At 40.1% G+C, this 12769-nt stretch overlaps 1 protein-coding gene across 1 annotated transcript in view; it reads right to left on the reverse strand.

Moving 5' to 3' along the window:
- Positions 1–12769, reverse strand: part of LOC109479030 (low-density lipoprotein receptor-related protein 1-like) — a 100535-nt gene that overhangs the window by 54019 nt on the left and 33747 nt on the right. Inside the window, exons 12-26 of the mRNA XM_019780871.1 lie at positions 12567–12686; positions 11836–12072; positions 11208–11243; positions 9476–9647; positions 8568–8796; positions 7925–8117; positions 7340–7465; positions 6297–6437; positions 5771–5893; positions 5197–5313; positions 3108–3185; positions 2027–2188; positions 1321–1470; positions 1216–1251; positions 453–764 (exon numbers count right to left, since the gene is read on the reverse strand). Coding sequence (XP_019636430.1) covers positions 453–764; positions 1216–1251; positions 1321–1470; positions 2027–2188; positions 3108–3185; positions 5197–5313; positions 5771–5893; positions 6297–6437; positions 7340–7465; positions 7925–8117; positions 8568–8796; positions 9476–9647; positions 11208–11243; positions 11836–12072; positions 12567–12686 — 2232 coding nt within the window. The remainder of the gene's footprint in view (positions 1–452; positions 765–1215; positions 1252–1320; positions 1471–2026; positions 2189–3107; positions 3186–5196; positions 5314–5770; positions 5894–6296; positions 6438–7339; positions 7466–7924; positions 8118–8567; positions 8797–9475; positions 9648–11207; positions 11244–11835; positions 12073–12566; positions 12687–12769) is intronic.

Consider the following 12769-nt stretch of genomic DNA (forward strand, 5'->3'; position numbering starts at 1 on the left):
TGTTCAGAAGACAACTTATTTGAATGTAAGTGAATGTAAATAGTAGTCAATAATGTAATGTTTGTATTTCATAACGTGTGTAAGAGGACTCCAGGAAGAGTAGTTGTGTACTGTAACTAGTTGGAGGTTCCTTGGCATCTGTGTGGTGTAGTGGTAGATTATCAGACTGTCAAGCAAGCAGACCCAGGTTCAATCCCCAGGGTAGGACCCAGACATGTCCAGACATGCACCCAGACATTGTGCCCTTGGGAAAAGCACTTACACATATTTCCCCCTCAGTTAGAGGGATCCTGGGCCCTACTAGGATTTGGGCTGGCGTTAGGAAGGGCATCCAGCCGTAAAAAAATCTCAAAAGCCCAAAAAAGACTTGTACTTGATGCAAGCACGTCTAACCTTCAGTTTCGGGGGGAAAAAATTGATAGAGAGAGAAACAAACAAACAAAAGAACACACCCATGGGCCAGGGCTGACAGATGTGGCTACAACCACCGTTGTTGATGTCACAGTCCCGTATGTCGCACAGTTTCCCCTCATCTGAGCCGTCAGGACAGTCAGGCTTCTTGTTACAGAACTTGTCGGGGGACAGACAGATGGTGGTGTCGTTGGCACAGCTGCGGTTAGGGAGCTCACAGGTGTCCTTACAGTCCTTCTCGTCTGACCCGTCTTCACAGTCCTCCTCCTGGTCACAGCGCCAGTCCAGACTGATGCACTCCCCGCTCTTCTTACACTGGAACTCCTGCTCAGGGTCACACGGACGTTCACTGCCTGGAATGGAAACATTACTTTTATTTCTATTAGTCTTATTATTTATATTTAAATATCTGGGTAGCACCTACAACAATTTATTGATTTCCAAATGGCCCAGAAAACATCTTAGCATTTATTAACTTTTTTAAAGACTGTTATCATTCGGAAGTTTCCTTGCCTACATAAAATAGATGAGCCACTTTTTCTCCTACTAACAAAATGTCTTTATGGGGTGCAATAGGGAATCAAAAATGCAGTTGAGAAAAAAAATGGAACATATGCAACCAACGATTACTCTAAAAACTCCAAAGGCACAAATGTTTATAGAAATCCCATCCTTCAATTATACTTCTTTCAATGCTGATTTCAACCAATCTAATTGCATTACCAAATTGCTAAAATAAACTTGAGGTTGTCCCAGCCATTACCTGTACAGTTAAACTCATCAGACTTGTCCCTACAGTCTTACCTGTACAGTTAAACTCATCAGACTTGTCCATACAGTCTTACCTGTACAGTTAAACTCATCAGACTTGTCCATACAGTCTTACCTGTACAGTTAAACTCGTCAGACTTGTCCATACAGTCTTACCTGTACAGTTAAACTCGTCAGACTTGTCCATACAGTCCTCATCCTTGTCACATCTCCACCTAGCCAGGATACACTGTCCACTGTGACACTGGAACTCATCATCATCACAGGGAGCAGGGGGGTTGGTGCTCGCTGTAGGCAGAGATATATCTCAATCAATCCACTCTATTAAGTACTGAAAATACAATCTTTCAGTGGTAATGCTAAACACTTGGAACAGGGGGCAGCGTATGTAGGTATGGACAGAAAAAAAACTGTATAACTACTGAAAATACAATCTTTCAACACTGGTGTTAAACACTGGGAGCAGAGGGGTTGGTGTTCCCTGTACGTAGGGACAAAAAACAGAAGATAGCTACAGAAAAGCAAATATTTCAGTGCTGATTCTAGTAGTACCAGCCTGTGGAGGCTCTAGCCTGTTATTAAATTAACTGTCAACTGTTGGTTTTAACCCATAGTTCACAGTTCATATCCAATCCTGAGGACTGACCCTCTTTCCAGTAGTATGCAGTTGGGTGACTGATATCCGCCAAACTTTGAAACACAAAACACCAAATCTCCCCAGTCCTATAAACACATTTTGCTAGAAACAACATCCCTGAGTTTGTACACAAAAATCCATATGGGATGATTGTATAGAAATAAAGAAAAAACCATAGCATAGCATAATTTGAAAGCCTTTTCTCACCGCATGACTCTGGTTCGTCGCTGTGATCCTGACAGTCGTAGTCGCCGTCACAGACCCAGCGTTTGGAGATGCAGCGGCCGGTGTCCAGACACTTGTGCTGAGTCTCATTGTTACAGGAGTAGGTGCAGTCCTTCTCATCTGAGTTGTCCGTACAGTCATTGTCTGCAAGATACCATTTCAGAACTTAAAAATATGCACAGACAAGAACTAGAAGTTCTAGTTTTTATAAGATGTTTGTTGTCTAATTCCATCCCAATATGAGGACTGGTGGCAAACACACACAGTAAAGCAATACAGAAAACAGACAATTAAATTGTACACACATCAACGATCAACTCAGTCAAAGGTTTTCCAATGGGAGCATGTGATATAACCATGTTTTCAGCACCAGGGACAGGCCCATGTATTCATAGTCTTCACTATGGTTAGTGGTGTTTTGAGGCCTTGGGCACCAACTTGGGCTTGCCAGCCTTCTTGAGGGACAATGTTAGGTTGGACATGCCAGCTTGTGCTGTCATGTAAAGTAGCAGAAGTGAGTAATATACTATCTGCATATATCTATAGCAGTGGGATCAATTTCATTTTCTATGACCCAGTCAATACTACAGTTAACTTTTCATGATTAGTAACAATTTAGTGTCCGAATCTAGGGTATAGCAGTCAAATGTTATATTGTAATCCATTGTCCCTCTTTTTTATTTTCATGTTCCATGTTCTTGTAATTAGTCTCTGGGCATGAACTTGCAATAAACTTTCTTTTACAAACTTCTAACAACCTTATAAAGGTAGAATAGCTCACAACATTGTTACAATCAACACCCAAACCGGCAGTTTTTTGCAGCCCACATAGGGGCGTACCCGAGGGAGTCACGCACTCAAATACTGGCCCATAAACACATGCACAGACACCTACAGATTCTCTTTTTTCCCTGTTCCATCCCACAGTGGAACTCCTTACCCAGCCCGGTAGTGCCCGCCTTAGCCTTGGCCTCCTCTCCCCTCTCGTAATGGCACCCCTCACAGGGTTATTTGGGGGTACTCAAGAAGAAGAAGAAGAATGGATAATAAACAACCAACCCACCTGTGTCACACCTCCAGCTGGGGGAGATACAGCGGCCATTGTCACACTGGAACTGGGTAGGGTCACAGCTGGGGTGTTCTGCGGATCAAACAATGATACAAGAAAATCAGACACAGCTCTATATGTACAATGCTAGAAATCAGCCATTTCAAGCCAAAAAAAGCATGATAAGTAACTGTTATTATGTACATTGTATTACGTGTCAACTCAAGAAAAATTGTGCTGCTGTGAGTCATACAATAATAAACTCCAACATGATAGTGGCATATGTGTATCTCTAGTAAATCTATAATTTTACGAAAGTTATTGCAAAAATTAAGCAGGCATTGCTACATAAATGTAACTACTACATTGTGTTTGTACATGAATTTACCAAAAATTGAGCTAGGCTACATATATTTGTATTCTCTTAGTATGACAACATACCATATTGGTGTTAAACCAGGTAACATCTAAAATCATGATCCTTACCACCCAACAACAAAAATTCAGGAGAAAGAATGCAAACAGTTCTAACACATCAAACTCCACACAAGTTATACATAAAACCCAACACCATAGCACCACACCTCAATGTTCTCTACAGAACACTCTATTATATAAAACCCACCAAATTCTTCAACTCAGAATTGTTAACACTGTTATCAAGGGTAGAGACACCACAACACAGCCATTCCACCAAACCAGGAAAACAATGCAGCTATGAAGTTCAAAAAACGATCGAGTAATCCAACATATTTCATATTTTTGATGCAATTTTATTTTCACAAAGGATTATTTCTGAATCAAAACACAAAATTTGGTGTTGGACTACATGTACATCCCACTTTACACCACAACTACAGGAATCATCTAAAATCTCTCCTATTCACATACTTATGTAATATATGGCTTTTTCTTAGGCTCCATTGAACATTGTGGTTTGTGATCTTCCCATTTTATGCTAAGATAGACAAACTCTAAAATTCCATTGACGTCAAGTAGAATTTTTTAAAGTGGAAATTACAAGACAAAAACACTGTTGTCTGAACAGATTTTTCCATGTCTACCTTCATTTTGTTAAATCAATCCCAAAGACAAACTGTTAGACTAAGTGTTAATCAACATCTAGCTCTAAGTCTAAAGAAGTCTACAAAACATCCTTTCCAAACAGTTGGCAACTCTTTTATAATTACCTCCTTCCCTTTTTGCCTCTTCTTCTAAAGCATTTTTCATGTCATAATTAAGAAAAAAACATTAAAATTTTTCATTTTCAAACAGAAAAATTTTTCAGAATACAAATGACTCCACCTGGTCTAAGACAAAGCCACATGGTACATAATGTACTGTGGAGAGACTGGGAGGCTACATTTGAAAGGGAAAAACTCCATAGTTAGTGAGAAAATAACACAAACTTATCCAAATTCCTTCACCTTGGTATTCTGTGGGGAAGAAGACAGAGAGAGGACACAAGACTTAGTGTGGTGAAACTTAGAGGGGGGACCAGAAAAAATCACAGAGGATGAAATAAAAAAAACAATGTTTGTATTCTTCAAGACTAGAGGTATCGAAGAATTTCTTGTCTGAATAACAAAGTCGGCAGAAGAAATTCGAAAGAAAATGTATATATATAGATACAGTTTAGAAATCTTTGACATTTTGGCAATAAACCCTCTATGATTCTTTCTGGTCCATCCTTCAAGAGTCATAGTACATGTATGTGTGTGTATAATTCATATTCTACAATTTGATACGTGGTTACCGTACTATTCTTTTACTGACTACAACAAAATGTGCAGTTAAGAACTACAATCTTGTGTTCTTTCTAACTTAAAATTGAAATTTGTTTCCACAGCAATACAGTAAAAAAAATAAATGGAGATAGTTCTGTATATCTAATACTACAATTCAAAAAGCTGCATTTTTCTTCTAAAATCTGAAGCATACAAAATTTTCAGTTTTGTGATACAAATTGTCTAATCTACAATGTTCTAGACTGCTAGGAAAAGATGGGCAAAACCTTTGTATGCAAAATGAATGTGGTTCTACATTTACTGTTACATTTCATAACAGTTATTAACGCTAAAGGACTGACAAAGGACTGACTCACCACAGCTGCTTGGTTCGTCTGACATGTCTCCACAGTCGTTGTCTCTGTCACAAACCCACATCTCAGGGATACAGCGACTACTGTTACAGTGGAACTGGCCTGGACCACACGTACGCTCTAGGAGAACAGATCATTGACTTTATCACCAGATACTGTTACCTTGCTGTGTATACAATGTATGTAGTAAAAGAGAACAACTGTTAAGTTCCAAGTGTCTGTTTTGAGAAAAGTCTTGTAACATTACGTTCTTAAGCATTGTGATATACATGTAAATGTTCAAACAGGTGATTTTACTTACTACAGCATTTTACCTGTATCTGTACAATGGCAAGTACAGATTGGTAGAGATACTGATTGCAGTCTGTAAATTCTAAGATATATGCTCAAAAGACATTCAGAACTTTCTCAACTTTGATTCATGTCACTTTAGATTAATGGATTGACTGAAATTTAGGATTTGTAAATAAGAAACCACCCTAAACCATTTACAGTATCCTGAAGAGTCTCTGTTGACAAAGACTGTGATTGGGATCTCTACCAGTACACCGAAACATTGAGTAAGAGAACCACTGACCATTACAGCCGAGTTCATCCTCCCCTGTCTCCCCACAGTCCTTGTCTCCGTCACACACCCAGCGGTCGGGGATACAGCGACTGCTGTTACACCTGAACTGGTTAGGCTGACACGTGTGGCCGGCTGGAAACATCAATTAAAAAGAATGTAAGTGATCTTGATCCAGTTTTACATCTTTTTACATCAGTTTAGTTTACAGTATTTACAGGTTCATTGTACAAGGGAAATTCTGCTCTTTTCTGCTTTTTTTCACAATAAACAGTGGAATACAGCTTAACGTTCTGTCCTAAAGACTGTGATCCTTTTTTGTAGCATGTGACAACAGTAATGATTCGATCTCCCAATGGTTCAGAAGCAGGATCACTAACCACAGGACTACATGTACATTTCTGTAATAAATCATTCTTGCATTCCATTGTGAGAGGTAAAGGTAGTGCCGTGGCCTTGTACACGTCACAGGGCCAGTGAGTTATGACCCAGAACAGTAAGAGTTTGTGTTTAAGATACCAGATCTGTGAGTACTCACTGCAGGCAGCTGGGAGTTCATCAGACCCATCCTGACAGTCCCTGTCCCCGTCACACTTCCACCGCTCAGGGATACACTGTCCACTGGCACAGGCAAACTCTGTAGAGCTGCACTGGGGCGATTTGGTGTAGTTGGCTATGTCTGTGGAAAAATAATTTTAATTGATAAACTACACTGTGCTTGTGTGTATTTGTGTGTCTATGCACTAACCGCACACAAACACACCTGTCCTTGGTGCTGAACACCATCCACATACAGGTAAACACTCCAGTGCCTGGTGCTGAGCACTAACCGCACACAAACACCCCTGTCCTTGATGCTGAATGCCATTCACATACAGGTTAACACTGGTGCTGAGCACTAGCCACACACAAACGCCCCTGTCCTTTGTGCTGAATGCCATCCACATACAGGTTAACACTGGTGCTAAGCACTAGCCACACACAAACACTCCTGTCCTTGGTGCTGAATGCCATCCACATACAGGTAAACACTCCTGTACCTGGTGCTGAGCACTAACTACATACAAACGCACCTGTCCTTGGTGCTGAACGCCATCCATATATACAGTGTACAGGTAAACACTCCTGTACCTGGTGCTGAGTACTAGTGCACCCCTGTCCTTGGTGGTAAATGCCATCCATACACAGGTTAACACTCCTGTACCTTGTGCTGAGCACTAACCTTACAAAAAATGCGCCTGTCCTTGGTGCTGAATGCCATCCACATACAGGTAAACACTCTGGGAACTGGTGCTAGTGTTAGTGTGTTGTACAGTTACTTCATGATTAAGGGACTGACTGACAGAGCTAAAGGACAAGTCTCAAGCAATGGTCTTTTTTTCTACAAAATAGAGGCTACTAATATTGTTATGTGACACAAAATGTTCTTCTCCATCTTGATCTCTTTTGTTCTGTGCTATTCTCCATTCTGTTCTGTCCAGAATGTCCTATTCTTTTCTATTCTGTTCTGTCGTGTTCTACCTGGAAACTTCTGTTCTGTCCAGAATGTTCTCTAATTCTGTTCTATTCTGTGCGACTGACCTTCACAGTTGTTGCCGTCCTCCATGAACTGTTGCCCATCAGGACAGCTGCACACAGGCTTGTTCCCAGGAGTGATGAGGCACAGAGACGGGCACACTTTGACGTTAGAGGCACAAGCATTCGAACCTGGAAAAAAAAAACAATTTTCGTGACTATACAGTCAAACAATATAGGTTTGCAAGTCAGATAAAGTGACTGGTAGTAACAGTTGCAATTTCAATAGCAAATAAATGATCTCAGATACAAAATGCAACAATTGACATACTACTAATACACAGCATTCTTGTAACAGCACACATACAAGAAAAAAAGCACTATGCCTGTGTTACATTTGTTCAATGACTGCCAAGTTCACAACTTACCTGTCTGAAGACTTTTACTGTAGATTCAGGCAGCCGTATGCTACTACAAATACAGTAACCAGTAACTACAATGGTCTCCAACTTCAAAATAGTGAGGTTCTTCCCTATGTGTCAAGTCTTGAGTAGCTTGTACTCCATACTCACTGCACAAAACTGGTGTGTTGCGCCTAAAGGCAGTCTACTAGTTGTGAAAGAAAGAAAGAAACAAACAAACTTTACTTACCAGTCTGCAGACTCTTGCTGTAGACTCTGATCTCAAACAGAGGAGCCTGGTCAGACTTGATGTGTGTGATGCTGCTGTTGTCATTCAGGTCTAACATCTTGATCTCCCCTGTGCGGAACTCTGTCCAGTAGATGTGGTTCTCGTGTAGAGCCAGGCCAAACGGATGGATCAGCACCTCTCCCTTATACACAGCCTGGGGACAATCAACAGTAAACATGATATCATTTTTGTGTTCAGCTCTATTTTCTACTGCCTTCTTGCTCAGACACCATGTGTTAAAAACCATTAGTCACATCATTCAAATCTAAAATTTTTGTTATCACCATAGTAGAGTGTTGAATCTCTTTGAACTCTAGCAAAAGACTAAATGTGAGCAGGAAGAGATTTGTCCCTATTAAAAGAGATTTCATAATCATTAAAAGAAAATTTCTAGATCCTTTCTTAACACCTAAGGTTGGGAATCAAAGGTGCAAGGACAAATTGCAATTTTGATTGTGACAAACATTCTTCTACCATTGTTGGATGGTACAGAATACAGGATAGCTAGGGTCTGACATTTTTTTCTCCAATTCTGAAGTTTACTGTCAGGAATTTCATGATTGTCCATCATACAGTTCTATGTGAATGTCAAAAACCAACTCACCCCAACATCCCCCTTCTTCAGGTCCACCCTCATGATCTTGTCGTAGAAGGCGTCTGCCCAGTACAGTTTGCTGTTGACGTGGTCCAGGGCCAGTCCGTTGGGCCAGAGGATAGCGGTGTTGTCCCTGTTAATCAGGTCCTTACGGTTGGTTCCGTCCATCCAAGCTTGCTCAATCTTAGCAAACTTCTCATCTGTGATGTCATCCACCCAGTCAGACCAGTACATCATTCTGCAATACAATCATTATGGCATCCATGAATGAAAGTTCTAAACAAGAACTATGTGCAGCTCCAGATGTTTTACTGAGGGGTGACTGCGGTGTGATAGATTTTGTTTAGTTTGAGGAATGAATACACCCTGCTCAATCTTAGCAAACTTCTCGTCGGTGATGTCATCCACCCAGTCAGACCAGTACATCATTCTGTAGGATAAAGGCTGTGACTTTAGACAGACATCCACAGTATAATTTTGATCAGAAGTCCATTCTCTGCAACTAGTTCTAGTTTGGTAACATTTGGCAAGTACGTGTACAATAGGTCACTGAAAAATAGAAGGCTTACAAGCAAAAATTTCAACCTCATATCAAAGGTAGAGTTAGTCTATAACATATATATATGGGAATTTTATTGAAGGTCCAAAAATCTTCCTGATCTGACTTCCGTACACTTATTTAGGATGGTAAAGCTCCAACATACCACTAAGAAAAACATTGAATTTGAAGATGCTACCTTTACACATGCTACACATTCAACGTTCAACTATATCTTCTTCTGTACTATGTTAAATAGTTGTTGCCATACATGTACTTTGTATCTTTGCAATGAAGTTCTTTACCCAATAGCATGCTTCTATTAGCTTATATATGCTTCATACATGTAAGATCGTCAGGTACAGCCCTTTCAACCTACCCAGAGGTGGGGTCCACTACAATAGACCTGGGGTGGGTCATGTTTCCTGAAATCAGTGTCCGTCTGTGGGTCCCGTCCAGACGTGACACACTGATCGTGTTCAGTCCATCGTCAGTCCAGTACAGGTTGCCTCCGATCCAGTCCACCGCAACTCCCTCGCAGTTGTTCAAACCTGGGAAATATAATCATTTCAGCATGTCACTCACTGCAAATACTTTAAACTCTTTAGTTTGTTTAACTGCTGAACCTTTAAAAAGGCCCAAATACATCACTAAAGAATTGAGAATCAAAAATGCCATAATAAAAAATTCAATATTTTCCTTACTCTCCAAGCAGAGGTTTAGGCTTCACCTTATTTTTTACTTTTTTCTGTGCGTTTTTGTTTGCCTTTCTTTTTTGTACTGGAATCTTTTTTCACACTGGGTGACAAATGGTAACTGACTAGCAAATGAATACTGCCTGGCCAACTTGTCTTTGTAGCCACTGAAAGATCTGCTTGGAGATTTTTCTTGCCTCCTAAAAATGGCAATGTGGAAAAAAATGCCTGCAAATCCCAGATTGCAGGTGGGTATTTCTAGCCCTGAAAATCAAATCATCATGTTAAAGTCAATACAACAAATTGCACCACCGCAAACCAATGACAGTGGCAGGACACACAGAGATCACACACTAAACCTTCAGCACTCCAACCTACAGCACACCAGGAGAATGTACCTTAGAGTGGAAATCAAGCAGTTCATGCTTTGTTCTCCCTGGGCCATTCATAATGTATTGTACTCTCCAATAATATGCCAACATCATTGAACCCCTAGCCTGATTTTTTCAGTTGCAAAATTGCAGGTTGCTGAATTTTTTCTTCTGCAATATTGAAAATGTCAACAAAATGCAGACTGCATTGGGTATTTCTAACACTGTAAATATAACTTGGAGAGCTCAAGTGGTAAATGATGGCCCAGGTAGTAAACAAAAACAAAGCAGGCCAAACTTCAAGCACAGGTTGAAGTACAAACTGCACACAGCACTCCCTGTAGACAGAACAGTAAGTTAGGACCAGCACCTACAAAAGACATGGTGGAAAGACAGGGACCTCCCTAAAGAATAGTATAACAGTACCAATCTGTAATACAAGCACTGTTATACTATTGCTGATGTTCAACAATAGGGTTTTCTACTGAATGTGTCAGACTTCTTTTGTGTCTGAAAAGTCAAAATGCTAGAGTTTTACCCCTAGCACCATGATCATAGTCTGCATTTCTGGGCAGATCCCTGAAAAATGTCAAGCCAAAGCACTCTGTTTAACTTCTCCTGCTCTTAGCCATGTTCTTAAAACAATCTTGACTTGGGTTAAAAACAGTGTCGGAAGCCAAACGCAAAGCTGTGTGACTGTGAGGACACACAGTGAATGTGGGATGAAGAACAAAAAAAATGAAAATCAAATGTCTCATTTTTTTGTCAACTACTTATCAGGCTGTATCTGAACAATTTCTTGGAAATAGTTCCTTTCTTTCTTGTTCAAAGAATACACAAAATTGGCATTTGAGGAATATTTAATGTAGAAACTTGTTCTTTCTTTGAAATTGCTTAGCTTTTAACCCTAACAGAAACATGTCAAGATAAAACTTTGGCCATGACAGCATTTTATCTGAAAGAAACAAACAAACTACAAGGACACCAGTGAAGATTAGGACATAGATGGGAAGCTCTTCACTCAAAAACTTCACATCAGACTTACCACCCTTCACGTAATCACCCTCCTCATTGTAAAACGCTGTAAGAACAAGAATAGTCAATTCTTACATAATCTAGAGAGTTCAAATGATGACTTGCTTCCCCACGCACTGCTTCTAGGACTACATAATGCATGTCTGCAACCAGCACACCAGAAAACCCACTGCACACTGTTTCTTTCACAGGCTTCCATAACCATTATAAAGCTGGTTAATTTTGAGCAAAATGTGCCATAGTGGAAGGATAATTATATGATAACAATCTGATAACAATGCCAAAACCTACATCTAAACTCAAAGATCTATAGAAAAAAGCCTATAGGCTCCCTTAGACTAATATGTTTTTCACCTTTTAAGTAAAACATTTGAACAAACTGGCCAAACTACCTCCCACCCCCAATCCTCCTTTAGAGTAGGTTGGTTGGGTCAAATTTGTTTCAAATTTAACTCAAATTTGATTTGATTTGTATAGTCAGGTAGGCGTGGTCTAACTGTGATCAGACTGCTCCCATGCGTTGGATGGTGGTTGGGAGAAAGTTCTGAATGGGTGACAGGGGCTTTGGCTTGGAACCTTTCCTTCCCTTTCACACTCTGTCACTACAACCATAGACAATGAGAAATGAAACAACTTACTGGAGTTGACCAGTATCTGGTGGTCCTCTCCCGTGATCTTCTGCCGCCCGATCCTGAACTGTGTCGGGTCGGAGAAGTAGATGTAGGACTCGGCTGCGTGGAAGTCGAAGGCACGAGGGTTGTCCAGGTGTTCTATGGGTACCATCTTGTCCGTGTAGTCATCTGGTGTGAGAGAGATCCCTTTGATGACGCCTGGACGGCTCTTACTGTAGACCAGGAAAGTCTCATCTTTGGAAGCTGGAACAAAAACATATCGGAGGTTAGCATGCTTGAGTTGCTTTTTTTCCCACGAGTTAAGAAAACTTGGGGAAAACTGTAAGTTGCTAAAATCATTTGACAAAAGTTCAAGATTTTATACACTTTACTAGATTTTAAACATGATTTTAAACTTGAAAAACATTGATCATACCTCATTTTATTTAGTGGAATAATTTAAGCAGTAACTTGTTAGCAAATGACATTTCACACAAATTTTAAAAGGTTAGCATAATTATGATAACAATAAGATTCCCTTCACGTAAAAAATTATACATTTCAAAACTAGTAAAGAATCAACAAATGATTGCCAATGAGTTAAACATTTTGTCAAAAACAATAACATCAATTTACTGACTGTCAAAAGTACAATGATTAATTTCATGTAACACCTTGGACAGAAATTGATGGTCTTAACAAGTGGTTCAAAATGAAGCATCTGTGAATACTGCTGTAGCACTTTGACTGGATCTTACCTTCACATTTTCCATCAGGCTTGAGAGAGAAGCCAGGTCGACATCTGCAGATTTTCTTGTCCTTACTCCCAGCCAGCAGACAGATGTCCTGACACTGGTTAGACATGCAGGCATGGTCGGCTGAAAGGAAGGAAAGGGCATGTTCTTTAAGACTCATAGTATTGGTACAAAGAAAACAAAAAACCTCATGTTGATATGAGTCA

Source organism: Branchiostoma belcheri, unplaced genomic scaffold (genome assembly GCF_001625305.1).
Source record: "Branchiostoma belcheri isolate BF01 breed outbred unplaced genomic scaffold, Haploidv18h27 scaffold46, whole genome shotgun sequence".
NCBI classification, from domain to species: domain Eukaryota; kingdom Metazoa; phylum Chordata; class Leptocardii; order Amphioxiformes; family Branchiostomatidae; genus Branchiostoma; species Branchiostoma belcheri.